Genomic DNA, 27,670 nt, shown 5'->3' on the forward strand with positions numbered 1-27,670 from the left:
GAGGTGTTGAAATGGGTGATGTACATCCACTGACAGTAAAATATGGACACACATGTACAATAGATACTCTGCCAGGGTGCCTAATACCCATTTCCAATTGTAGAGGAACATGTAGCAAAAATGACAATGTCACTTTGCCTGCAGTGAGGCACCTAATCCCATTTCAGGCCTGCCAAGTCTCTGGATACAGTCAGTACTCACCCCTTTGTGGCTGCTGTGCTGCCCTCAAATGCCCATCCACCTCAAGGTAGGCCACCACCAAAATGCGGGCCTTTTAGGGGGGGCCAGGGTCCGACGGGCACCCCTCCCTCATTGGGAGGACATCCCCAGCTGGGCCTCGGCGGTCTTCCTCTTGCGACAATGGGTGTTCCACTGGCTATGGACCCCCCAGGGTTCGCACTTTTTTGGCAATGGCACACATATCCCCTTCTTCAGATGGGCGTTTACCTGTATGGTTGACACAGACAGAAGGAGAAAGTAACGTAGACTGGCACCATACCAAGAGCAGTGGATTATAAAAATCTGACACACCAAATGCCAACATATGCCCATCGACACGGTTCACATGCCTTAACTCCATGCCTCCTGCATGCATGTACTCCCTGACCGGTACACTTACAACATTCACCCTCACACACACTCCTATCACACATGACTATGGCATTGGGCTCACCTGCTCCTCAGGAGCCCCATGCAGCTAGCCATGCATGGGTACTACCTCTTCCACCAGCTTCTCCAGCTCTTCTTGGGTGATGGCCGGGGTGCTATCACCTGCAAGACGTGGAATGATGGCTTCCAGAGACAGTACACAGCAGCTCACGTCGTGGAGGTCTTGCTTGCAAGAGTGTCAGGAGTTTAGTGAGCAAGGCTGCAGAAAATGGTGGTCATGGCCGCTGCATACAGGACCGTCACCGCCAGCGGTGATCGACATTGGCCCCAGTTCCCCATAGGCAGCAATGTTAACCAATGAGAAGTTGCATGGCAGTTTCGACCACCTGCCACCATGATGACAGGTGCAGGTGGGCTTAGGTCACTTCCGTATGTCCAGTGCATGCAGGACAGGCAGCTGACATTTTATGCACATATCATACCTTGCTGCAGGAAAATAAGTGCACCATACATGCTTTTTGTCCAGAAAATGGAGCGGGCCTATGTTGTGCCATCATGGTTAAGCTAATACATGTGACATGCATGTCCCAATACTTGGAGTCTCATAGGCGGTGTAACTATAGAGGTATATAGCATGACTACATACATGGTCAGTGCAGGAGAGGACTGTGTACCACATATGGAACTTTACACATGTGGTGTGTGTCACAAACTATTGATCAGGGCCAGCAATATGCAGCAAGGATGGTGTCCATGCCTTTTCATCATGCCCAATATAGTATGTGTCAGCTGTGCGAGGCATGTCTACAGTGTTAGGTGTGTGCGATAAGGTCATGTTCAGCTAACATGTGTGGAGTGCTTATCACATTGTACATTCTCTCCTCTCTATCCTAGATACCCTGTCATGAGCAGATTGAGACATGCACCAGTGTACCGTCTGCTAGTTGACCTGAAGGACAGGCATATCATCATGACTTATCATCTGAATCGTATGACCATCATGGATCTATGTACCCTGTTGGAGCCAGATCTATTGCCTGCCATAAGTAATCCCTATGCAGTCCCTCCCACGGTCCAAGTCCTGTCAGTGCTACACTTTCTTGTCACAGGCTCCTTTCAGAATACAGTGGGCTTGGCAGCAGAGATGTCACAGCCCATGTTCAGTCTTGTGTTGAAGGATGTACTGTGTGATTTCTTGAAACACCTGGACAGCTATATCAGGTTTCCCCAATGTGCGGATTTGGCCTATGTGAAGGCAGACATCTATGATATGGGACAGATCCCTCATGTGATAGGGGCCATAGATGGCACCCATATTGCTTTGGTCCCTCAGAGTGCCAATGAACAGGTGTATAGGAACAGGAAAAGCTACCTCTCCATCAATGTTCAGGTGGTGTGTATGGCAGACCAGTACATCTCCCAAGTGACAGCTAAGTTTCCAGGATCTGGGCATGACTCCTACATCCTGAGGAACAGCAATGCCCTCCACATGATGGCACGACTACATAGGGAAAGGGCTTGGCTCATTGGTATGTATGCATTTGGACGTATGTGTTTCTGTTATGGCACATGTTATCACTATCTACTCTCTGGCTGTACCTGTATTGTAACCTCTGTGCAGACAGGTGACTCTGGCTATCCTAACCTTCCTTGGCTGTTGACACCAGTAAGGTACCCTCCCACGGAAGGGGAACTTCATTTCAATGAGTTTCAATGAGGCCCACGGCATTACAAGGCGTGTAATTGAAAGGAGGATTGGCCTTCTGAAGGCCAGATCCAGATGACTGGATGTCTCTGGAGGTGCCCTCCTCTGCACTCCCCAAAAGGTATGCCAGATCATAGTTGACTGCTGTATGCTCCACAATCTAGCCCTCGGATCAGGGCTAGCTGATAAGGAGGAGGCAGCTGGACCAGTAGCTTGTGATGTAGACAAGGAATGAGATGATGAGGAAGGCTCAGCTGACTCTAGGACTGAGCTCATCAATCAGTACTTCCAGTAACATTTAGGTATATTGTGTGGGTATTTGCAAGTATTTTATTTCCGCATCGATTGGTGTCAATGGTCCTCCTGATTTGGATCATCACTGGTGGTGTGATGTGTTCCTTTCCCTATGTGTGTGTTGTGGGAGGTGACTGATTGCATGTAAGGTGCAGAGTTCAAATACCTTGGGGCATATTTATACTCCGTTTGCGCCGAATTTGCGTCGTTTTTTTCGACGCAAATTCGACGCAAAACTAACTCCATATTTATACTTTGGCGTTAGACGCGTCTAGCGCCAAAGTTCATGGAGTTAGCATCATTTTTTTGCGTGAACACCTTCCTTGTGTTAATGATATGCAAGGTAGGCGTTCCTGTCTTAAAAAATGACTCCGATGCATATGCGTCGTATTTATACTCCTGGGCAAAAATGACGCCCGGGAGTGGGCGGGTCTAAAAAACCCGCATTAGCGCCAGATTTTAGCGCCTGGGTCAGGGCAGGCGTTAAGGGACCTGTGGACTCAGAATGAGCCCAGAGGTGCCCTCCCCTGCCCCCAGGGACACCCCCTGCCACCCTTGCCCACCCCAGGAGGACACCCAAGGATGGAGGGACCCACCCCAGGGACATTAAGGTAAGTTCAGGTAAGTATTTTTTTTAAAAAAAAATTGTGGCATAGGGGGGCCTGATTTGTGCCCCCCTACATGCCACTATGCCCAATGACCATGCCCAGGGGACAGAAGTCCCCTGGGCATGGCCATTGGGCAAGGGGGCATGACTCCTGTCTTTGCTAAGACAGGAGTCATTTCAATGGGGGTTGGGCGTCGTAAAAAAATGGCGCAAATCGGGTTGAGGCGATTTTTTTGCCTCAGCCTGACTTGCACCATTTGTGGACGCCCATACGCCATTTTCCCCCTACGCCGGCGCTGCCTGGTGTACGTCGTTTTTTTTAACGCACACCAGACAGCGCCGGCGGCTAACGCCGGCTAACGTCATTGAATAAATACGGCGCCCGCATGGCGCTTCAGAATGGCGTTAGCCGGCGCTAATTTTTTTGGCACAAAACTGCGTTAGCGCAGTTTTGCGTCAAAAAGTATAAATATGGCCCCTCATCTCTAATATGTGTATGCTATGCACGTTGCAATAATCACATCTTCTATGGACAGGCCTGTATTATACTGTTTCCTGGATTCTCCTGTTATTATATCATTCCAGTGAGTAACAGTGTACTGTGAATCTTTGCCTCTCCTACCTATTGCTTGAGGCATTCATGTTCAATAGCCTTCAGTAACTGTTTACCGAGTAGAGGATTGCCCATGACAGATGCCAGCTACAGTATTTTGTGATATATTTCCTGAGACTATGGATGTATAAGTGACATCTGTTGTGCCCTGTTTAGTTGGCTATCTACACTGGGCACAACAATGAACTGCATATGTGCTTTGTGTGCCACCATGCCTACTATCCAGGTGGAAGTCTCTGTAATGGTCTTTTTGCAGGTTGGATAAGTGGATATACTCTGGTGTGTGCCTGGACTAGTAACTCCCTTACATCTGCCCTGGGACATGTCTGTTGTACTGTGTCTCCTGCAGAGCATGTCTCTCTCTGCTGTCCTTCACACTGCTTGTTGTTTTAGTGGGGTCATACCCACATAACATTGTGCTTCCCATACTTATGTATTTATAAAATAAAGATATATGCAGTTGCTGTTATCTACAGTGTTTACTGTGCATACAGTGACTAACAGGTGATGAGTTAGGTCATGGTGGATGGAATCATCAGAATAGGTGTCACAGCTGTAGCTAGCACAGGTCCAGTGTCCAAGGGTCATGGGAAAATGAAGTAATGTCATTGAACAGTCAACAGGTTGTCTCAGTGGCACACAAGGGAGAAAACTCAGGAGAGGGTCACTTCCTGGCAGTGGGTTTGGTCTTGGCATCTGATCCAGCCGGATGTCTGGATGGACGAGCACAATTGCGTGGGCGGGAGTTCTTCAGCTACAGAAGAGGGGTGCCAGAGGTCTGTGGTTCCCCTGGCAGGGCCTCCATTCCACTAGTTGCCAGAGATGTTGAATGCTCAGATGTGATGTGGCTAGTGAAAGGGGCTTGATGGTGGGTAGAGGAAAACAAGGAGTCCCTGAGCACCCCTGCAATGGAGGCAATGGTGGCATTATGGGCCTGCCACTGCTGCATGACCTCCTGGTGGTATTCTCTCTGCAGCCTTTGGTTTTCCCCTAACATGTTTATGATCTGGCCCATCCTGTCCTGGGATTGATGGTATGCTTCCAGGACTTGGAAGATGGCTTCCTTGTCAGGTGACTGACTTGGATGCCTCGTCCTCTGGCCCACAGGTTCCCTCCAATGCCCCCTGCCCCCATGTGCCTGTGCCCTGGGCACGGTGTGCCCACTCCCAGTCTCACCAGGACCTTCATAGTCTTGGGTGTGAGGGGTCGACTCAGGTCCCTATACTGTAGGGCACATTATCGATTTAACAGTCCTTGGGACACAGGTTTGGGGACAAAGGGCTGGCTGTGATGTTGATGCCATAGGGTGGGGGAGGGGTTGATGTGGGTAGGGTGAGGCAAGTAGTGATAGACTGACCAGGGGTCCCAGATGGGCCAGGTAGGTTGTCACTATCCAGACATCCAGCGGCGTTATCCTCATTGGAGCCTTCATCCGGAGGAGGGCTGGCAGTCTCTGGTATCCTCTCCATGGTGGCACTGGCAGGGGTACCTGTGGATGTAATGAGAAAGGGCTAAATGGTGGAGGCGTGAATGGTTGCCTCTTTGTCTGATGCATGCAGTGGCTTGACTTGATTCCCAGCAATGGCAATAACAGGTGCAGCACTGCTAACACAGTTTGTGGATAGTGGATTGTGATATATGTACCATGCTCAATAGGGGTTATGATCGAACAGGCTTGGTAACTTTTGATTGGTAGGTGGGTTCTGTTCCTGTGTGATGGTTTACATGACAGGTGTACCCTGTAAGCAGATGGCAATTCAGGCTTTCTAGATGTGAGTGGGTATCGCTGTACATTGCAGCATGGTGTCCAAATCGGAGGAGGGTATATGTGTATGCAGAATTGAGTGTCCTGTCTGTGCATGTTGTGCATGGAGTATAGCTTATTACTTTCATGCTGATGATCAGCCTATTTCAGGGGTGTTGATCTGGATAGGTGGCCTTTACGTTTGGTGACAGTGCTGTGTATGTGATTGGCGTTGCTTGGCATTGTATTATGCCATAGCATTGGTGTCATTGCCATTTAGTGGTCCTCAGTCGAAGCATCCAGTTGGTGTAGCTGGTGCAATGGCCATACATGCAAGAGATGTGATGTGATGTGCACAATGCAGGTTTTGATGGTGATGGGCAGGTGCATTGTGGGAGTCGTAGTGATTGTTTTTGTGATTGTGATTGGCAGTGCTACCCATGCACTTGGCAGGGACTGTGTGGACATTGGGGCTGGGTGGTGATGTGGCATGCAGGGGAGGGGCATTAGGTGATCAGGTGTGAGGTGTAGTGGAAGATAGGCTGAATAGGGGAGTGACTGGGTAGGGGGAAGCATGCTGGACTGGACAATTTTGCCAGGGCAGGGTTAGTTACTCACCAGAGTCCAATCCTCCAGGTATTGTCTGGCCCTCTGGATGCTGTATGTCCAATACCTTCTCCTCCCACAATGTGATCCCTGGGGTAGGAGGTGAGGGCCCACTGCCAGTCTTCAGCACAGCAATTTGGTGTTGTGATGCCATGGAACGCATCTTCCCCTGTAGGTCGTTCCACCTCTTCCTGATATCCTTCCTTGTGCATGGATGGTTGCCCACTGAGTTGACACTGTCAAACAATTCTGTGCCATAACTTCATTTTCCTGGCAATGGAGGTTTGCTGTACTTGTGCTCCAATGTCTTGTAGCTCTACCCTGACGATTTCATTGACCACAACCCTCAACTCATTGTCTGTGAAATGTGGGTGCTTTTGACAGACATGGTGATTGCATTGTGGGTGGGGGTGGAGTGTTGTGTGTGTAGGGAGCTTGGTGGGGTGGGGGTGTTTGGTTATGTGTGCTGGTTGGTGATGGTGTTTGTGTGCAGTAGTGATGTGTCTATAGTGTTGATCATGCAGTTGTGTGGTGTGTGCTGAGTGTGAAGTGTATATGTGTCTATGGTGTATGAGTGCTAAGTTATAAGTTTGTAGGTCCTCGCTGTCTCTGTATGTGGTTTTTGTCGCAAAGGATTGTGGGTTGTGTGGGGGGTGTTTTATAGTGCAGTATGTAGGTGTGTGTATGTGTGTCAGCTGTGGTGTATATTTATGGTCCAATGTGGTGCTTTGTTCTGTCTGAGGTGAGTTTTTGAGCGCAGTGGTTTGCACCGCCAATGGTTTTCCGCCATGGAAGAACCGCTGTGTTGATTTGTGGGTCATAATCTGGAGGGTGGAAGGTTGTCAGGCTGGCGGTGGAACCACCTCTTTCCCACCCACTAGTGTCCTGGCAGTGTCAGATTTGTGGCTGTTATTTGGAGGCCTTCAGTGTTTGACTCTTAATACGGCGGTCCGAATACCACTAACATGGCAGTCTTTCGGCAGCCTCCACCGTGGCAGTCTTGGGAAAAGACCACCAAAGGCATAATGATGCCCATAGTGTAAACGTTTGAGAAACTTCAATCACCAAACCCAGTGAACAACAATCTCAATAAGACTTAGGGCCTGATTACGAGTTGGGCGGTTGAACCGCCACAACCCCAATACAGTGGTGGTGAGGTAGCCGTCAAGGCTGCAGCCTCATCACCATGGTATTACGATGCTTCTACTAGGCTGACCACTGGAAATGTCATATTATGATGTTCCTGCCAGTCAGCCCACTGGAAGCAGTGCAGCGGCATTGTCCTCAGCACCCTCAGGGAGTCGTGGCCAATGCTTTTGTACACAGCACCCTCGAGATGTGCACTGTCTGCCATAGCAGGCAGAGCACGTTCTGAAGGTGCTGGCTGAGGAGCCCTGCACTGAACACAACATGGTCATGGGCAGTGCAGGGCCCCCCCTTTGGTCCCAAACTCTAGCTTTCCGTCAGCCTTTTCACAGCTGAGATCCCACCATGAAAAGGCTGGCAGAAAGGAAAGTTGTGATCAGCACAGTGATGCCGAACTTGGCGCTGCCGTGGCTGACCACGATTTGGACCTCTGCCAACCTCTTGGAAACCTTGATCTGGCAGAGGCAGCGGTCTCCTGGTGGTCTGACTGTCAGGATCATAACCTGGCGGTCAGACCACAAGGAATGTGGCAGTCCGACCGCCACCATGAGTTTAGAGGTCCTAGGACAGCCAAACTTGTACTTAGGTCCTCAATTACTTTAGATTCAAAGATGCCATAATTTGGTAGTACACACAAATCTGTTAGTCAGATTTTTTCAATTAATAGGGAATCATAAATATCCAAATACGCACAAAAATAAGCTCTGTTTGTTAAATTTTAGTAGAGAAACTGAAATTGCCCTTTGTAAGCTTTTTTTTTGGAAATCTCTATTTAGAAACAAGCAATATTTAAAGTCTGCAAAGGTGTAGAGACCAAATCGAATAGCCAGAAAGTACAAACTTCTCTCTTGTATATTCAACCATATTATGATGTAGCTAAAGATGTGCACTGTACTGTCTCAGCATGTGTGTGTGGGTTTGGGTGTGTGTATGGGCATGTGCGTGCGTGTGTGTGATGTGTGAGTGTGTATGTGGGTGTGTGTGTTTGTTTGTGTAGGGTGTGAGCATCTATTACCCTTAAGCCCTTGTGAGAGAGAGAGAGAGAGAGAGAGAGAGAGAGAGAGAGAGAGAGAGAGAAACAGGTAGATAGAGAAAGGCTTTTGTACTGGTTGAGGTTTTGCTCTGTAAATCTCCAAATTAAGTCCTTCATCAAGAAGCTTGGCCCCTTCAAAAAGTAAGACATGCCTAAAAGAGGACTGTTAATGTTGTAAACTGACCAGGCAATAGTTTTCTATGAGTGATTTGAGAGATAAGGTCTGCACAGAGTATATTATCCAGGCAAACAACCAGTATGAGCTGATGCTACTTGGGTGAAGACTTGAAAATGAAAGCATTTAACAGGATCTAAATGGAGAGTTACTAGGGGTCTGTCTTGGGAGGAAGGATAGAACAATGCAGTGGTTTAATGTTCAAATGGAGAAGCGTCTCAATTTTGTTGTACATGGTTAAAACTTCCCTTGCATTAGAATTGTGTGAAATTCTGTACTGTTGCACACAATCGAGTGCACATGCCCCACGCTCAGCACATCAGTTTCAAAGAGGTCAGGCCCTCCTATTCAGACAGCCTACAATATTTTTAAAAAACCCAGTTATATTCAAGCTTGTCATCTTGCTTTGTCATCGAGATGGTTTAGAAATAACATAACATTATGGTATGTTAACTTTAGAAAATAACAGATTGTTTAAGTTCACATGTCTTACACGTTAGTGCATAAACAAGGACCTGCAGTACTGCAATTGTTACTCTTGAAATATCACTCAAATAAACACAAGGGCCTTCAGTGTCCAATGAGGATGTCATTTATTTAAAAGGTAATTTGATGAAATGCCACTCAAAACTCCCGAAAAGAGTAAAATCTAATGCTTAGTCGATATGACTTTAGCTAAATTATCTTAATACTGAATCCCTTAAATGAATATGATTCCCCTGAACATTTCAAAGAGATAATTGCAATCTTTCTATGAAATAGTGTAGATATCACATAACCTGAAGCAAAGAATTAGCACTCTAAATCTACTATATATGAATACAAATACTCTCAATTCTGTATCACAATTTCCATAGTATTGTCTACCTGATCTACTGGTGTTCCTAGTTCTTACACTTCAATTTCCATAGCTCTATAGCATGCTATTCATTGGCTTAATGTGTCATGTAGATGCAAAGCCTGATATCGCCTTGCCAGTGTAAATTTACCTGGCTATTCTTTACTTTAATAATCTCTTGTTTAGTATGTTGTAGTACAAAGAGTTTGTTACCATGAACCTATATTAGAGTACATTGCCAGTATTCTGACCTATTATGATTTTTTGTTTATTGATACCCGCTTTGGTCAACCACATTGGATGCAACAAACCAGCATCATGTTTCCTATATGGCAAAAAAATAAAAAAGGAAGGGATATTGACTGTGGAAAAAGCACAATTCAAAATGAGTGCAACAAATAATATTGTAAAACAAAAAAGAAAGAGACCCAATAGCAAGGAACAATTTAAAGTGGTCCTGGTGCCTTAGATAACATGATTCACCTGGAAAGTGTTTTATCTCCTAGAGCTGTCCAATCTTTGTTGAAAGGAAGGTATCCACTACTTTATTCCCTGATTAATCTTTTAAATGTATGAAATCATAACTTGAATGTAATTTTGGAACAGTACATTCACCATGGGCTACCGGTATGGAATCTGTCTTGGACTCCAGTGTAGGGAGAAGTATTCTCTTTGAGTTTACAAATCATCAGCCTGAGTTGAGCTACATAGACTTTTTTAGTAATTCGAGGAAGACTGGTATCCCACAATGTATCTTGCAGTCCATGTCTTATCACTTTTGGGCACTAATAATCATTATAATGTTCACATTGCCTCAAATTGCTTGGAAGTTCCCCCTCTTTTTTAGTCAGGTCATGTTTCCTGTCATGTTTCCTGTTGGTTTAAAAAGAACATCATGAGTACTGTGACAAGATTTGGGTGGAGTCCTATATTAATTCATTCCTGAGTGCATTTTCTATAGTACTTTGTTTTCATTAGGCTTTGCTACCAGATAATGGAACACAAAATGCTGTGCTAATATATACTAACACTAAAATATTTAGATTTATGTTTATTTAAGTAAATAGACTGTAAAACAAAGGTATGCTATGTATTACGGAACAAATATCAGAGAAGCCATTTGAAATCATCTTTATAAAATGTTTTGTTACAGATAAACAATATAAGCCTGGCCCAGATGCCACTTCCACTTGGCGCTTATCTGTTAATAAAATAATTTTGACTGATTGAGTCATATTTCCATATTTCATAAATAAAGTTTTTAAAACTATATGCAGCAAAGATAGCATTAAACAGCCCATCAAAACATGAGAAGTTGTAGATTTAAGGTTTAAAGCACGTTTACATTCCAATTCATTTAAATTGATCCATACAGCTAAAACTAAGATCAAGAACAAAGGATTCAGGCCTAACCTGACTTTCATGACCTCAACCCTTATTCAACATTGCAGTAAGCTCAAAATAAGGGGCATATGCCAGCTTCACCCAAAGAGTTTCTTCTGAGATAGAATATTGTCTTGCACTCTATGGGAAATAATCTCATTGCTGAACCTTCACCGTATGCAGTATATTGGGATTTGTACTAACTTATCTTTCGTACCTTCTTCCTAGAATTAAAATAAATGTTAAATGATCCCCAGAATAAAGGGATTGAACAAATCTTAACAGGTCATTTAAAATTTCATGACACTTTGTGAACTGCAACTATTTGAATCATTGTAGTGGGCAACAAGTTCAAAGTATGCTTCAAATAATGGCTTTCTGTAGAGTTCAAGGAGACCCTATAGTACATGAAAACCATTCTAAGGATAGAGGGGATTTTACTCAAGGTGTAACCATAGGGGTTATTCATACACTTCCCATATTCAGAAATGAGCCTGATTAAACTGCTGGGAGGTGCCATAGCCCAAAATGACACTGAATTAAGATATTCTGACTATTTCAAGCATCAGGTAAAAATAAGGCCTACTTATTTGTATGAGTTCAACTCTCATTAAAATATTACCTGCAAAGGCCCAGGGGAATTTTATATTTTTCCTCACAGAAACCAGAACTTTATTTTTATAAATCTTTACTTTTAGATGATTTTGAATGTAGTAAGAATATAAGACTGTCAGTTTCCTTTGGTTGCCTAATGGCACCTATTATGATATTGTGCCAAAGTAAACTGTGGGATTCTATGCTAAAGTAAAAGACACAAGGAAGTTTTGCTACAGTAAATTGATGTCAGAATGTTGTGTTCAGGCAGATAGATGATAGTATGTGTTGCACTAGTAAATTGCAGTTAAGGTTCTCTTTCTACAGAATCTCGCGCCTATCTGTCACAATTGTAATTCATATGTGTGTTCTAGAGGCAGGAGTTTGAAAAGACTGCATTTAAGTGGAATGACTGCTAACATGTGACATGAACATGCTTTTTAAACTTTATGTAAAAACAATGTTTTGTGAGCTTTTTCTATTCTTCACAATTCCAGTGGTCTGTCTTTTCTTTGAGAGCACAGAGTTTGGATTACTTAGAAATAGGGCCACTGAAATTATGTGATTTTGGGGCTGTTTCTTTTTACACATGATTATGGATTTGACACATAAACCATCATCTGCTGCAGAATCTGAAGATTTTAACAGAAAAATATTGACTGGTCACATTTCTGTTGCTTATTGCTGTACATAGGTGTTAAGTTGGTACTGATGAGGTGATATCATTACCTAGCGTGTGTAAAAATGATATAAAACAAAAGCTTAATTTGTGCCGGTGTGTTCCAGTGCTCAGCACCTAATTCCTAATATTGGTACTTGTTTGATAACACTACCCCACCTGGTGGCACTGTCTGCCTATGTTCAGGGAAAACTTCAATTTAGCAATATATTATACACCAAATAATAATAATAGTCGCAATTCCAGGCCATTACTACTGCCATTTTGCAGCACTGGCAGGGAACGTGAATGGAGCAAGCTGCAGTGGCCCCCTAAGTGGTACCTTGGGCCCTGACACTTATTTTTGTAGACATTAAGCACTGGTTAAAATTATGACAAATGTTCTGTATTCTGCTGCATACTTTGCCTTTTCTTGCAGCATAGATTAATCAGCTCTTCTGCATAATTTGGCCCTTCCTTGCCACATAATTCCCATGGCTTTGCTTGTAGACAGGCTTCAGGATATGATGGCATCATAATTTAATTTATTTGTTTGTCTTAGAGAAGTGGTTCTTAACCTGTGGGATGGGGACCCTGGGGGTCCGCTACCCCTCCTCAGGGTTCTGCAACTTCTTGCAAAACTAAATAATATTAACTGATTAACCAGGGGGTATATAAATAACGAAATTAAGTATAAAACTGAAAATGTTAAAACGTTCTGTTAATGGGAAGGAATTTAAAATTTGAAGCTAAAAAGTAAATGGTATCCTCACACTGATTTGTGGGAGGAGTGAAAATACATCAAATAGAATATATTATGGACAATGGACGACCTCTGTTAAATTTAGGAAAGCTGCAACCTTCCCATTCAAATGAAAATATTAAATTGTTTCTATTTTTTGTGAATTAAATAAAATATTTTATCTTTTGTGTATTTGTTTGATTATTTCATATTTTCATATGTGTGTTTGTTGTTTTCAGTTCAGATCATTAATACTGCTTGAGCTGGTGTCCCTGGGATCCAATAATGACTCAGTGGGTGTCCCTGCATTCGAATAATTATACAGTAGCATATTCCTCAGATTTCAGTGATGATTAAGTGGGTGTCCACAGCAGTCAAAAGATTAAGAGACACTATCTTGGAGAATGTGGCGTGAACCAAGACATCTAAGAGCAACAGCAGTGCCAAGAAAATGTATGGTTAGAGGGTAATTTATTTTTTGCATCGAGGTCTTCCTGAGAGATACATATTTGCACTTAAGATATATGTTACTTGGAGATTTTGAGTTGGCATACTTATTATACATTTTCTCTTCTATACCTTTTCTCAAATTATATATGTTGTTTATTTAGGTAGAGGTTTCAAATATAAATGCAAATTTCTTCAAGCTATTGTTCATTACAGCATGATAATTAAGGGGGGTCATTAGGAGTTTGGCAGACGGAAACATCTGTCTGCCAAACTCTTGATGAGGAGACCGCTGCGGTGCTGGCTATCCCCCCACTGGCCCCATTACAACTTTCCCACTGGGTTGATCGGCAGAAACCAAGGTTTACGCTAGTCATCCTAGGGGGAAGGTGCAGCAGCATTGTTCTTGGCTCATAATTTAGCCGGAGGCAATGCTGCCACATGCAGGGTGCACCAGCACCCTTGAAATGATCACTCTCTGTACAACAGACAGTGTTCATTACAAGGGTTCTGGGCAGGAGGGGCCCTGCACTTGATCTCCACCAGCCTTTTCATAGTGGTGAAACTGCTATGAAAAGTCTGGTGGAGAAAAAGGTTGCAATCAGCAAGGTGTTGCTGAGTTCAGTGCTGACCTGGCTGATTACAACCAGGGCCGTCCTCAGCCCATCAGGATCTTGGAGCCTGGCGGGGATGGCGATAGGCTGGCGAGTCTGCCTGTCAACCTCATAATGTGGGATTGGACTGCCACAGCTGTGACGGTCCGACAGCCACCACAAGTCAGTCGATCTTGTGACCGCCAGACTCATAATCGGCCTCTAAGTTTGTTTGACTATACTCACATTTATCTGTATGGATTCAATTTTATTTTCCAAAGATTGCTTTACAAAATGAACAAGGTTTCATAGAGGCTGAGACCTGCAGTTCTCGTCAATGGTTTTAAACATTGGCCAACCTTTCACAGAAAGTAAGTGAGTGAAATGCTGCCAGGGCCTTACTGCTAGTTGTTTATTCTCCAAATGTTCAACCATTTTCAGCTACAATGTATGATTTAATAACAGAGAGTAATGAAATAGAAGGGAACTTCATACAAATGACTTGAGAAAGAGGATCATACAGAGCTGTAATCACTTTCCTTCACTGAAATCTAAAGGGGACGTACAGCCAGCCTTCACTGGCAATGCAGACAAGAATAGCAGACTTGTTACTTTGCTAAACATTAGTTCTATTGTTCAGAACAGGTATGCAGGTGTGAACCATGCTTGAAACTTGAAGCAGGCTACTTATGGTGCTACATATAGCTCAATTTGCCAAGAGTAAGGTGGGGTGCGAAATATTGATAGAAAAAAACTTTATGATAACATCATCACATCATAGTGCAAAACTTTTTCTTATCCACGCTCCTTATAAGTTTTATTGCCAATATTTTGCTTGTTTTTATAATAGTTACTATTCGTACTTTAGCTACTATGATAGTTTTTTGATTTTAAATAAATCTTGAAAATATATTCCTGGTTTAAATGCGTTCTTGAGTATGCCGCTCCATGATTAGAGATGGCTAGTGTTCCACTGGCTATCGCTGTGATATCTCAGAGGATTGATCATTACCTAGAATGCATCTTAGTCAAGTAATTCTCAGTTGGTTGCAGCGTGATTGCAGTCCATTGGGCTTTCTGTCTCAGGTTGGCACATCGAGAAAGTCCTTAGTGCCAGAGAGTCTAGAGAGTCTGTTACCGATAGTGTTCTGGAAACAAATCCAGATAATGTGTCAGGCTGCCTCATTTAGGTAGGTCTGCCAGCTTGAGGCAAATACATACAAGCAATATGTACATTTAGAGAGTAATATCACAATAAACCAAAGTATAGGGCAGAATCAAATTTTCTTCAATAGTACATGCAAGTTGAAGCATGGGCTAGGATACAAAGATAGCTTCCACACACGAATGTCAGGGTGCCATAGACTGAGTGATTCCGAATTAGGGAGAAGCAGGAAATAAAAACTTAGACCCGTCTAATGAGTCCTACAAAATTTGGTTCTAGGATTCTGGGCATCAAAATCTACCAATTCCGTCTGGTATCCCTGCATCAAGTTCCATTGTTTACAAGTTTTCCCAAAAAATCGAGAATAGCTGTTCAGCCTGGTAATGGGTACTTTTTTGGGGCATTTTCCTGATTCCAAGGGGGAAAAAACTGCAGACATTTTCCTTCTGCTTTGAGCACATGGAAATTTTCAGTGGGAGAGCCGGTGGGGTGGGACTGTGACGTGGGGAATAGGGTTACAGGGCAGGCTTATGCCCCTATTGAGGAGCATTGTCTGCTACCCCAGCCCTGCACAGGATTTGTGTGTAGGGCAAGCTGTGATGCCACTCACTGCTGTGTCCCGTAACAGTGCAGACTGGCCCAGTGTCTTCGAGTATGGAATTATTGGTTTTGGCGTTTGTGGATCCGATCACTCACAGCACGAAGTGACTTGGAATTGCAAGATACAGAATTTCACCCAGACTCATCCCTCCGAGTGAAAAAGCACACCTTCTAATGAGGGCCTTAGTGATTGATTGGAATTAGTAGTGCAAAGTGGAAGGTCAGTGAAGGGAATTATAGTAGATAGAAGAGGTTGTACTGTCCGAGGTTTAAGGAATTGCAAATTATACAGCTTAATATTTGATATAATCCAGATACCAAATGAGAAAAATGTTACATTTTTAAAAGTTGCCCTTCTTTAAATGACTGAAATGTTGTAACTGAATGATTAATATCTATCCTGAAGTTTGGATTTCAGTGCCAAGTGTAGTAAGAGAAAATACTCAGAATAGCTGAGAACAGCTATATATAACACCTATGGTTCATCAACTAACAGAGCTCCTTCTCAAACACTAATATATGTAAATGATTGCAAATAGCTGGTAAGTGTGTTTGGCATGCCATTTATGGTAATCAATTTGGTAGTTTCTGGATTACCTCTTTTGTTGTTCAGATTTGGATGCTTTTCTTTTCTACTAAGGAATAGGAGTGATAAATCTATGGCACTGGAATTTACTTCTGTGATATGATTTTAAAATATTATTTTTAGCAGGAGGTATTGTGGGGAATATTTAGCTTGAATTTGTCTTTGCAGTGATTCATTAGGAAGGCCAATATTATCATGCAATGACTAAGATTTTGGAATAAATTCTGATACCGGCCTTTATATTAGCTTTGTGTGATATTTTGCATATGTGAGTAAAAAACAAATACTTTATAATTAAGAGAGATTCTTTGATAGAAAAAAACGTGCTGTAGATGGAGAGGAAACTGAAAGTAAATGAGCATAGTTCAAGATGCAAAAATATCCTACTGCTGGTGTACTCTGATTCACTCTGTGTTTTCTTCTCTTCTTTATAGTGCTCCACCGCAGTGAAAGTGTTCAGGAGAAGCAGGTGAAAGAGGCAAAAACAAAGTGCAGAACCATAGCTTCTCTTCTGACAGATGCCCCGAACCCTCACTCTAAAGGAGTGCTTATGTTTAAAAAACGCCGACAAAGGGCAAAGAAATACACCTTGGTGAGCTATGGTAGTGTGGATGAAGACCGCTGTGAGGATGAGGATGGCATGTTCCCAACAAGTGAGTCAGAATTTGATGAAGAAGGGTTCTCTGATGCTCGAAGCTTGACCAACCAATCAGACTGGGACCACACTTACCTGGACATTGAAAAATCCAAGATGGAGGCTCAGTCACAGCAAGCGGAACAAAGTAATGCATCAGGTAGAGGAACCAAGATGAATGAGCTTCTGAGGCCGAAAACTGGTCAGTCGTCTGCTGAACAAACCCTGAAACAAATGCCAGAGGGGCATCAGTCTCAACCATATATGTCTCAGACGCATATGATGATGAATGGAGAAGGCCCTCTTCCACAAACTCCTAATTCAATACAGGTATTAGGGGATGATGCAAACCAGGCAGACACATCTGCAATATTTAACAGGTCTGCAAGGCCTTTTACTCCTGGTATTGGTGGGAATCTCCCAAAGACCACAGCAGTCATCTTTAGACCTTCAGCTCTTAAGAAGAAAATTGAACACCCCAGTGGACAAAGCATATGTCCTCCACCACTCCCAGTAGCCCCTTCAGGGACTGCCATTGCCACAAAAGGAACACAAATGACTTCATCAAGCACCAAAACATCTTTGTATAATCCAGGACCATCAAAATTAACAGTGGCACTAACAAAAGAATTATCAATAGAAGAAATCGGCCTTGAAAAAACAAATCATCCACCAATGGCAAGGGCCACTACTGCTTCTGTATATCTTTCAAATCCTTCCAGGGAGTTGGGGGCACAAGCAGCAGCTAGTCAGCCCACACTCACCAGGTCCCCAGAATCTACTTCAGTAACACCAGGAACATGTTCAACATCACTGTTTATAAGTGCGAGTCCATCATCCAATTCTATGTCAGATAGCATTCCCTATACCAGTGTGTCTCAACCATTTATCAGTGCCACTGCACCTTTGCAGCCTACTTCGGAGTCCATGGCATCCAGGGAACAGAGAATTTCTGTGCCAGCTTTCCGCACAGGCATACTGCAAGAAGCACGTAAGCGAGGCACAAGAAAACAGATGTTCAGTAAGGTGGAGGAAAAACAGAAGCACTCACCAAATCCAGAGCTTCTTTCACTAGTGCAGAATCTGGATGGAAAATCCAAACATGAACTGTCTGGGGCAGGCTTTGAGTCTGGGCCCGAAGAGGACTTTTTAAGTCTTGGAGCTGAGGCATGCAACTTCATGCAATCCCCCCATCGCAGGTTTAAGACCCCTCCACCAGTAGCTCCCAAACCTCATTCACAGTATCCAGGAAGCAGACTTATTAATGAAATCTATGATACACCGCAAATGGGAGGCAAGGGAGCTGAACTGTTTGCTAAACGTCAGAGTCGCATGGACAAGTTTGTGGTGGAATCAACCCCTGCACCAAGCTCTAGACCCAGAACACCTTCTCCCACACCTTCTCTACCATCCTGCTGGAAATACTCACCCAACATCCGAGCTCCTCCACCAATAGCTTATAACCCATTGCACTCTCCATTCTATCCACTGGCGGCTTCCAGATCACAGTCAGGGAAAGCAGAAAGCAAGGTGAGGAAGACCCAGAACCAAAAACCACGAATTCAGGCTATTGATTTCATGAGCCATCAGCCTTACCAGTTAAATCCTGCCATGTTCTGTTATGGTGGCTCTCCTAATGCTACAAGACCGAATCCAGCTAATCAGATGAATCAGCAGTCAAGCCTTTCTCTTACGCCTGTTCGGCAAGTGCCAGTGAAAACAGTGAGGACCTATGAGATCAAACGCTTCTCAACACCAACTCCAATGTCCTCATCCACCAGCCTGATGCCCGTTGTGATAAAGCCCCGTTCTGCCACTACGCTTAATGAGCCCATCTGGAGAACAGAGGAGACCTACCCACCGGTGCCCTCCAGGATACCACCACCTACACAAATACATCCTCCTGAGCAAGAATGCCTGCCACTGAAAAGCTCCCTTGAGTTTCGGACAGTGGGAGCATATAACCCTTCAAGCCCAATTACTTCTCCACAGTCGTGTATTTCAGTGATTCAAGTAGCAAGACCACACTTCTCAGCAGCCCGAACGGGAATACAAGCGAATGTGTGGAGACCAGCTTCAGTAAACTACTGAAACCTGCTATTGCTGTGAAATTCCACCATCCACTACTAAGATGCTTGAAATGAGTAGTTCGTGTAGGATTGTGTTATGAGCTATATAAACCGGGATGTGCTAACTACATACAAACCATTGTCTCTGTTTAGGTCCCCATTCTCACTTAGGTCCCCTTTTAAGGTTTAAAGCACTCTGTAAAGGATTGATGAAGATGACTGTAGAATATCCCAACACGCATCCAGTAGAAAAGAAACGCTACCAATGTTTCGGATATCAACTGACTGGAATATGAACAGACGGCCCTGCAGGAAAGACAAGTAGAGGTGTTGCACCAGAAAGGTTTAACCTTTGGGGAGAAAAATGTCGATTCAGAGACTGCAAAAATTAAATGGCAGCATACATTCTGGGATGTTGGTTACTTTTTACTGAACCGAGGTATCCACATATGTAGGGATACTTTACAAGTATGCTTTAGGGACGAAGTCCAGGTTATAACGGAAAGGTTAATGGGGGAATATAAAAAGAACGACCAGCAAAAGGGGTTTACTGCTGACTGGCGTAAGTGCTTACTGATTTGAGCATACTATGGTGGGATGCACATTTGGATCCGTAAACATATGTTTCTGTAAGTTAATGAATTTATACAAATTGAGGCTGTGTGACGGTATTGTATATACATTGTGGGTCTGGCAGGCGGAGGGCGGTCTGAGGTACAAAAGAATATGCAGTTGATGTCCTCCAATCCTTATGTTGTGTGTAGGAGCACACTGTAATTTTAGAGCACATGCATGCACAAACTCAAAAGTTGAGGCTCTAGGAAGGACATATACATCAACACACAGAACTCAGAAACAGGTGACTTGATTTGTCAAAGGATAGAAGGAAATATTAATTGCAGGCTGCTTGATGAGGAAATGAGCATACTCTTGAAATCTGAGCACTTGCTTCTGTACACTAACTAGTGGATAGCTGAGACTGGAGGATGGGCAGCTACATATTTGGATAAAGCCCCACACGCTCTCTTTTTCCGTTCACAGAGCTGACAAGCTTGCACCCACGGACACCCACACTTTTGTGCTATTCCAATGGTATTCAATAGAAAGCTCAGGTTGATTGTCTTTTTCTCATTTTATCGAGATGGGAACCGTGTGTTTGATGTGACATTGTGGGTCTTCTGTGCACAACGTTGTATGCATTACTTTGCATCAGGGAGGCATTCCATGGGTGGTGCATGCCGCTGTCGTACATCCACCCATGGATTTCAACACAAACCCATATTTAGGAAGAATTGTAGACATGGGTTTGCCTCAGAATGGTACACCGGCCTAAATCTGGGGTAACAAAGAGAAATATCTTTATTTCTCCTTATGATTTCCTCTGCATATATGCTTCATTTTACAGCATGCATTTTGTTTAGGAAGGTGCCACTTCCTGTACAAAGGCAATTCTGACCATAATGCATGCACCTTTGCACTGTGGTGCAAAGGTAACTGTGTTGGCTCTAGGCAACTCAAAATACGCTAGTGCATGGAGAGAGAGTAGAAGTGCACAATTTCTTAGAAAATATGATGCAGTTCTGCTCTCTTCCTTTCATGCAATGCAACACACTAGCTGCATTGCTTGAAATGTTTGTGAATCTGTGCCTGTGTTCTTTTTACATACTTGCATTAGCAATTTGTTGAACATGTCACTCCAGCCTGCTGTAGTTTAGAGCACATTCACTTCCGCACATCACTTGGTGCACATATGCCTACATGCTCCTGGCACTCGGAGGATATATACACCAACAGATTACTTTGTGGATATGTGACTTCATGTACCTTTACATAGATGGCTTTGCATCTGCATTTGCCATCATGGTGTATAAAAGATGATATCCACTGTTTGTGGTGTCTGTTCATGCACATAGTTCTTGGTAAATTTGCGATATCCTATCCCGGGATTATGCAGACACCAGAATGCTTACCTGTCCCTACACGCTCCCAGTGTTTGGATAATGTAGATGAGTGTATAGACACACTGAACCAAATTTGAACGAATATGTCTGCTCATGCACTTATAGCAGTTCGGTTAACATCAGTCTGTACTGTCTAATGTACCTTATAGTGCATGTTCTCAAAGTTCAGTTTACATATGCATGTACACACCTTGCAGTGAACATGCCAGTGTATGCTCCCCGTTCTTTGGAAATACTGGGCTGCACCCGTTTGTTGGCATGCTTGTGACAGCTTGAATCCAGGGTTAAGACCCACGTGGGCAAAAGATATGGTTGACTTTTCTCATAGTCACACTTAGTGTACACAGCTTTTCGTGGTTCAGGGTCTTAGGACTCTTGGCACCATTGAAATACCTCTTGTATGATTTGTCTTATCTATATATGTTTTCCTTTTCAACTGGGTTGAACAATATAACGCCTTCCCATATGGCTCCCTGTTATCAAGCCAGCAGCTTTTTAGCTGCCCATCTCAAGTATGGACAGAAGCCCTAGGACTGCTGCTTATTTTTTTGGAAAGGTCGTCTGGTGACAGATTACCACAGCTGTGAAGGACATATGAATGCTAAAGTTAGTGACAGATGCCTGGTATAAGCAAGAATAAAGGCTCTCATGAACCGGTTCATGAGAGGAGCACATTGGTTTTACACCAGTGTGAGGCTTGCAAGGAAAGTTACTTTGCTTTTTAGGTTAAAGGTCAGGCTAGGATTCCAGTAAGTTCTTCGTGGAGGATCGGGATAGGTCCCTATGGACTTTGAAAGACACTTGTTGGTCATGGGCAGATAGTTAAACTGCAGTGGAATTCCAAGGGGCTATAATCTTCATTCAAAGAGCAGGGCTTGGGTATGTTTTGAGAGAGATAACCGAAAGCGTCCTTCCCTGTGTGGCGTCTGCGTGTCTTCAAGGTCACGTGCACGCCAACACCACCCTTTGCTGCTTTCATACCACTCCTGGAGCCGACTGACAACGTCTAGCGTGTCTGAGAGTGAGCAGATCAAACATGCATAGCCGATGTTTCTCTGTGTCAATAGTTCTGGGAGTAACTGAGGCAGGGAGCGTCAAAATTCAATTGTTGGGTGTGGACTACAAAGAGAAAGACCTTGTTAAACTCACTGTTTAATCCTAGGCAACACTCATTGCCAAATGGTAAATAGGGAGAACTTTATAAATTGCTATGTAGTACAAAAAAGCTAATTTCGTGAGTTTCTCAGCACTTCCCCTCCAACGTTTCAGCTTGTCCAGAATTATTTTTCTGTTATACATGAAGCTTCAATGCCACACAATTCAATTAAATTCAAATGGAGGAATTAAGGTTACTCCGCTTCTAAACTGACTGGCAGAAGTAGAAAAACTGATTGGCATTCTGTGTGACATAGTGGAGGGACGTATTCATGTTACAAATTAGGCAGGCGAATAGCTGTGCAAAGTGCAGGTGCACTAGTAGAAACGGCAAAAGAGTTCCCTACATCCCACGGGGCCCTCGTTGGGTAGGGTAGTGAACTGACCAGTCTGTCCATGACTGTCAAGGTAGGCGGTGAAATGGCTTTAGAGCATTAGAGGATTGTACTGTAATAAGCAGGAACTGTCAAAAGAACAGGAGGGAGCACGGGGTGAAGTGCTGGCAATCACTGGCTTCAAGTATGACAAAGAACCCCGAGATTGATGACAGAGAACCTTCTAGAGACAGGGTTAGGGAGATAAGCGGTCTGGATCTCCAGCGATGGTTTATGGATGTTAGAATAGGTGACAAAGTGGAAAAGCGAGCACAGATATGCCCGTGCTGATGCCCTGGCAGCACTGCACTAATGCCGCAGAAGAATAGAGAGAGAGAGAGTTGTCTACAACTGTTTTAAAGAGAAGTGGTAAACAAAGCACCAAGAACTTTTGCAGACTCTTTACATTTTGTGACATGTGAAGCTAAGAGGAAATAGGAAAAACGCTCCCCTCATTTACACAGCTCGATTACTTTTCTAGGATTTGTTTCATCTTAACCTATAGTCTGGTACTCGTGCGCTTCTCCTGTGCAGGGGATCAACAACTGCTTAGGAAATTAAATAATATTAAGAAATGAAAATGTATTTGAGTAAAAAAAAAAAATGGAAAATTGAAAAATGTACTTCGTTCCGTAAATGTGAAGGAATTTGAAATTGGAGAAAACAAAATAAGTTGGTATCCTCAGATTGATTTGTCGGAGAAGGGCAAGTGCAACCAACAGAATACAGTATAGGTGATGCTTGGCATCAACTGAATTTTTTTATATTTGTGAATTAAGTAAAATATATCATCATTTATGTATTTGTATGATGAATGATTGTATGCGCATATTTGAGTATGGTTTTATGGTTCAAATCATTGTTTGGGCTGGGGTCTCTAAATTCCAGTGATTCAATGGGGGTCCCTAAATTCCTGTAACGATTAAAGGGTGATTCAAAGAAGTCAAAAGGTTAAGAACAACTGTATTAGAGCATTGCTACGAGCCCCAGGTTTCCCTACCAGTTTGTCTGTGTGCTGTTGTGTCCTTGCTCGTGCTGTTTAACGATTACTGCATTCCTTTAATGCATGCTTGATAAATATTGCAGGTTAACTTTATACCACTTTGAAAAAAGTAGCATCTTCCTTCGACAAGGGAATGTCATTCAGTTACCAGAAGTTTCATGTGGAAAAACCTAGACAAAAGAGAGTCTTTGGGATCCTTTTACTTCTGTGCTCTTGGCATGTTGCAAGAAGGCTTGTCACATATTCCATTTTATTGCGGATTTAGTGCAGACATGTTTTCTCCACTACTTTTATCTCAGGTACCTTATAGTCATCAACTGCTACCTGGTGAGAACTTGTTCACGTTTCTCACATTGACCACACAGTGCAGCTCGCAGGGGTTACAGGAACCAGGGCGGCATATGGGGGGGGGGATATATATACAATCCTTATGCTGCTCAGAGCAGCGTTAGGATTGGCTGGGAGTGCCCAGCCAGGGTGCTCCCATGCAGACTGGGAGACTGTGCCTGCTGTCTGCAGCCCTGCAACACAGTGGCTAGAGAGAGCACAGTGCACGTGTGTTTGGCCGGCCTGAAATTGCCGGCCTAATACACAAGCGCACTGAGGGGAGTGCACAGTGGACGCCCCTCAGTGTTTGTAATCCCAAAAGCCCCGCCCCTTTAACAACAAAAGGATGATAAACTTAGGGGCATATTTATACTCTGTTTGTGCTGGATTTGCGTCATATTTTTGACGCAAATCCGGCACAAACTTAACTCCATATTTATATTTTGATGCTAGACATGTCTAGTGCCAAAATATTGTAGTTAAAGTTATTTTTTGCCTGTGGAAAACTACCTTGTGTCAATGGGAGGCGTTCCTGGGCAAAAAATGACTCAAAGGCCCTAGCGCCTTATTTATCTTCCCGTGTAAAATTCATGCACGGGAGGATGAGGGTTTCAAATAATGGCGCTAAGCCTGCTTAGCACCATTATTTAACTCCTCGGTCAGGGCAGGCATTAGGGGCCCTGTGGGCCTTTTTCCATGGCCAGAGACCATGGAAACAGCCCACAGGTGCCCTTCCCTGCCCCCAGGGACACCCCCACCCACCCGCACCCACACCTGGAGGACACCTAACGATGGGGGGACCCATCCCAGGTAAGTCTAGGTAAGTATGTTTTTTTTTCAAAGTGCCTTAGGGGGGCCTAAGTTGGGCCCCCCTACATGGCACTGTGCCCAATGGCCATGCCCAGGGGACTTAAATCCCCTGGGCATGGCCATTGGGCTCAGGGGCGTGACTTCTGTCTTTGCTTAGACAGGAGTCATGTCCATGAGGGTTGTGCATGGAAATAATGACAATAATCAGGTTAGAGTCATTTTTTTTACTCTAACCTGACTAGCGCCATTCTTTCACGCACAACCTCCAGTTTCCCCTACGCCTCCCCCACGCAGTTGGCGTCCTTGTGTCTGGATAGTCCTCTGATGTCAGTCTTTGGGCTCTCAGATACCAAACGCTGTCTCAGTAACTGATTGTAACAGCTCTGTTTGCTTTAGAAAATTCGTCCTGCTGGGTTCCTGTCAGTGGAGCAATGAGTTATAAAATACATAAAAATAACCATTTGCCGCAAGACTAGCTCAGGTGTTTGCTACTGCCTAAGTATGTTGCAACTCAGTTTATGGGTGGAAATCGACTACTTATTATGCCTATACATTGAACATATGCTAGCTCCTGGCAACTCCTGTTACAGAATTGTTCACCATAACATTTCTTATTTTCTGAGCTGATTGAAAAAAGCGTGACTGATGTCCTTATCTATATATATTTTCCAATTCATTATTTGAATCTTTACACCCCTGGTTCCTAAATTTCCTTTGTGGACGAAGATGACCACAACTTTAAAAGTACTCTATCTAAAAGCCACAGTCTAAAATCTTAATGTAAGTCATCAGTCTTGCCATACTGGGGCATCTGCAGACCCATAAAGAGGAAGACAGCACTGCCTTAGCTGTATTGGGTGAGGCAAGAGCCTTTCTGACCCATATCCCCAGTGTGAAACCCAGTGCAGAGACAAGCAACGATATATGCCTCACTCATACAGGTTAGGGTCTGACACTTCCAGATGTGCCCCTCTCTCATGGAGCACCACAATCGAGATAACCCTCACCCTTTAAACCATCCACACTCAGACAGCTGAACATGCACCTTCCTGTGTATTTCCACCAAGAAATCCACAAATAGAGACATTGCCTGGCCTTCCACAGCCAAAAAGCTAGATAATTGTCAGGCACCGCATTACACTAAATGATCCAGCATAATACAGGGACCTGTTGAAATCTTTGCCTTCATTATATCCTCCTCAGTTTTAACTAGCTGTATCCCACAGCTTCTGAAATCCTACCTACCTGCTGGTCATTGCCATGCAAGGCAGATTTTTGGCACCTGGAAATGTACTCAATATACTCAGTCTTTTTATTAGAACGTCTGCCAGACAACGACTTATACACCTTCAGCAAGTGTGATAACCTTCTAGGACCTTCCATAGTCTCTTCTGAAAGGCATGTAAGCCATGCCTTTTCCACATGTGCAATCATTTACAGTGTATAGAAATCCTCCCTTGCATGCATCCATTTGCCTGTATTGTCAAACTCAGAAACCGGTTGTAAACAATCAGTAAACCGTTCATATTTTTTATTTCAGTATAAACTGACAGCCTAACAGAGAAGTGCTGATGTCAGAAACTACTGAAAAAGTACTTTCTTTTTTGTAAAAAGCCTAAGATGTCTCAGTCGTGCATGAACTTTATGTACTGTTACATGATCCAAATTTTTCCAAGAACACATCACCCTCATCTTGATTCATGAGCAATTCTCTTAGGAGTGTGTTTGTTTTCAGGGGAATCTGGTGTCCCAGTGAAATCATACAGGAGTCCTAAGTGAATGTCGCATAACACATCTCATAATGCAATAGGTCATCAACTTTAAATGCAGATGATTAGCCTCTCTGGCAAAGTGACAGTGAATGGATTTCCTCCAACAATCAGTTCAGTCAATGTGAAGATCTTTATGAATTTCTTCCAGAGGTCCTCCATTTTTGGACATAGATAGATGTTTCCCACATTTCGCTTGGGTGGGGCAATTTCCACAAGTCAACATGTCACATGCAGTACACGCCATTTTCTAGCTACAACCAAAGTACACCTTCACCATCGATTAATTTGAATGTTTTATGTCAGGTGTGGAACAGCTGCAGTTCATGGAATGAGTCCCTATAAAAGGTGTGTTAATTCCTTCCCGCAGATTGACTGACTCGTGGCCATCTCAGGGGTACCCTTGCATCTCAACTAGAGGCATGGATTGACCCACAGCAAAGATGTGAGGCTTCTTCACAGGCTAGAGGGGAGAGGAAGAGTCCTTCGTAAGTCCAGACACGCAACTGACTTCCAGCCTGACTAGTTTTTCAGAGCCAAATGTCTGCGGAGAAATCTTCCAATTTCTCTGTAAGCAAGAGTGACCTAAACAACTATACCCCTCTATCCTTTTTGTCTGTTCTTATGGTACTCTCCTACATAATAGTTGTTCAATCAGAACAGCAGCTTTCAGTGCCTAATGTCACCTTGAATGTTATACTCCCTTAGTGATGAAAAATTGACTTTTGTTTTTGTTTCTGTGAAATCATTGTCCTTGTTACAAATACATTTTAGAAAACGTAGTTTAGCGTTATCAAAGGTTATTGATTATTTGAAAATGTGATAGGTTTATTTGAACAATTATATGGATATTTCTTTTTTGTATGTGTTGAACATTACATTTTGATTGTGCACGAAATAAACTTGAGTGACGCACTTTACATGAAGAGATTTCTTTTCACTCAATGTGTCTGATTGTCTCCTCTTCTGCTGCTGTCTTATTGTACACTTTTCAAATTCACCTGATATACCAAGCAATCTCAGAAGGAGCTGTCACTCAGAATGAAGATGTTTATTAGTATTCCGCTGGATGTAACCGACTACACAATTGGAAAATGAAAATAGTTTTAAAGTAGCAAGAGGGCCTATGACTGTTTCAACTGAAATAACAGTCATCTAGAGCCAAACAGCTTAATGTTGTTTCTATTAATAAAATAATTTTGTTAAGGAGATGAAACTACAATATTACGAACCAGTGAAGTTGTAGAAAAACTCTGAAGGATTCAGGGCCTGTTTTAGTGTTTGGCAGAAACAAATATCCTGTCCGCCTTACTACCATGCCTTTATATCCTATGGACATTGTAATACAGCGGATGGGATATCTGTCATGTTTGCGACGAAGTAACTCATCTGCCAAACTCTAAGCCAGGCCCTCGGTCTACAGTAGCACC

The 27,670-nt window shown here is 43.4% G+C and overlaps 1 protein-coding gene across 2 annotated transcripts in view; it reads left to right on the forward strand.

The window, feature by feature from the left end:
- The window catches only part of SYNPO2L (synaptopodin 2 like), a 573,080-nt gene extending 545,920 nt beyond the window's left edge, over positions 1 to 27,160 (forward strand). For both annotated transcript variants that reach the window (XM_069240545.1, XM_069240544.1), the window contains one exon: positions 16,573 to 27,160. In XM_069240545.1, the coding sequence (XP_069096646.1) occupies positions 16,573 to 18,863 (2,291 nt within the window). In that variant the 3' untranslated portion in view covers positions 18,864 to 27,160. The remainder of the gene's footprint in view (positions 1 to 16,572) is intronic.
- Positions 27,161 to 27,670: the final 510 nt, after the last annotated feature.

Source organism: Pleurodeles waltl, chromosome 6, assembly GCF_031143425.1.
Source record: "Pleurodeles waltl isolate 20211129_DDA chromosome 6, aPleWal1.hap1.20221129, whole genome shotgun sequence".
Lineage (NCBI taxonomy): Eukaryota > Metazoa > Chordata > Amphibia > Caudata > Salamandridae > Pleurodeles > Pleurodeles waltl.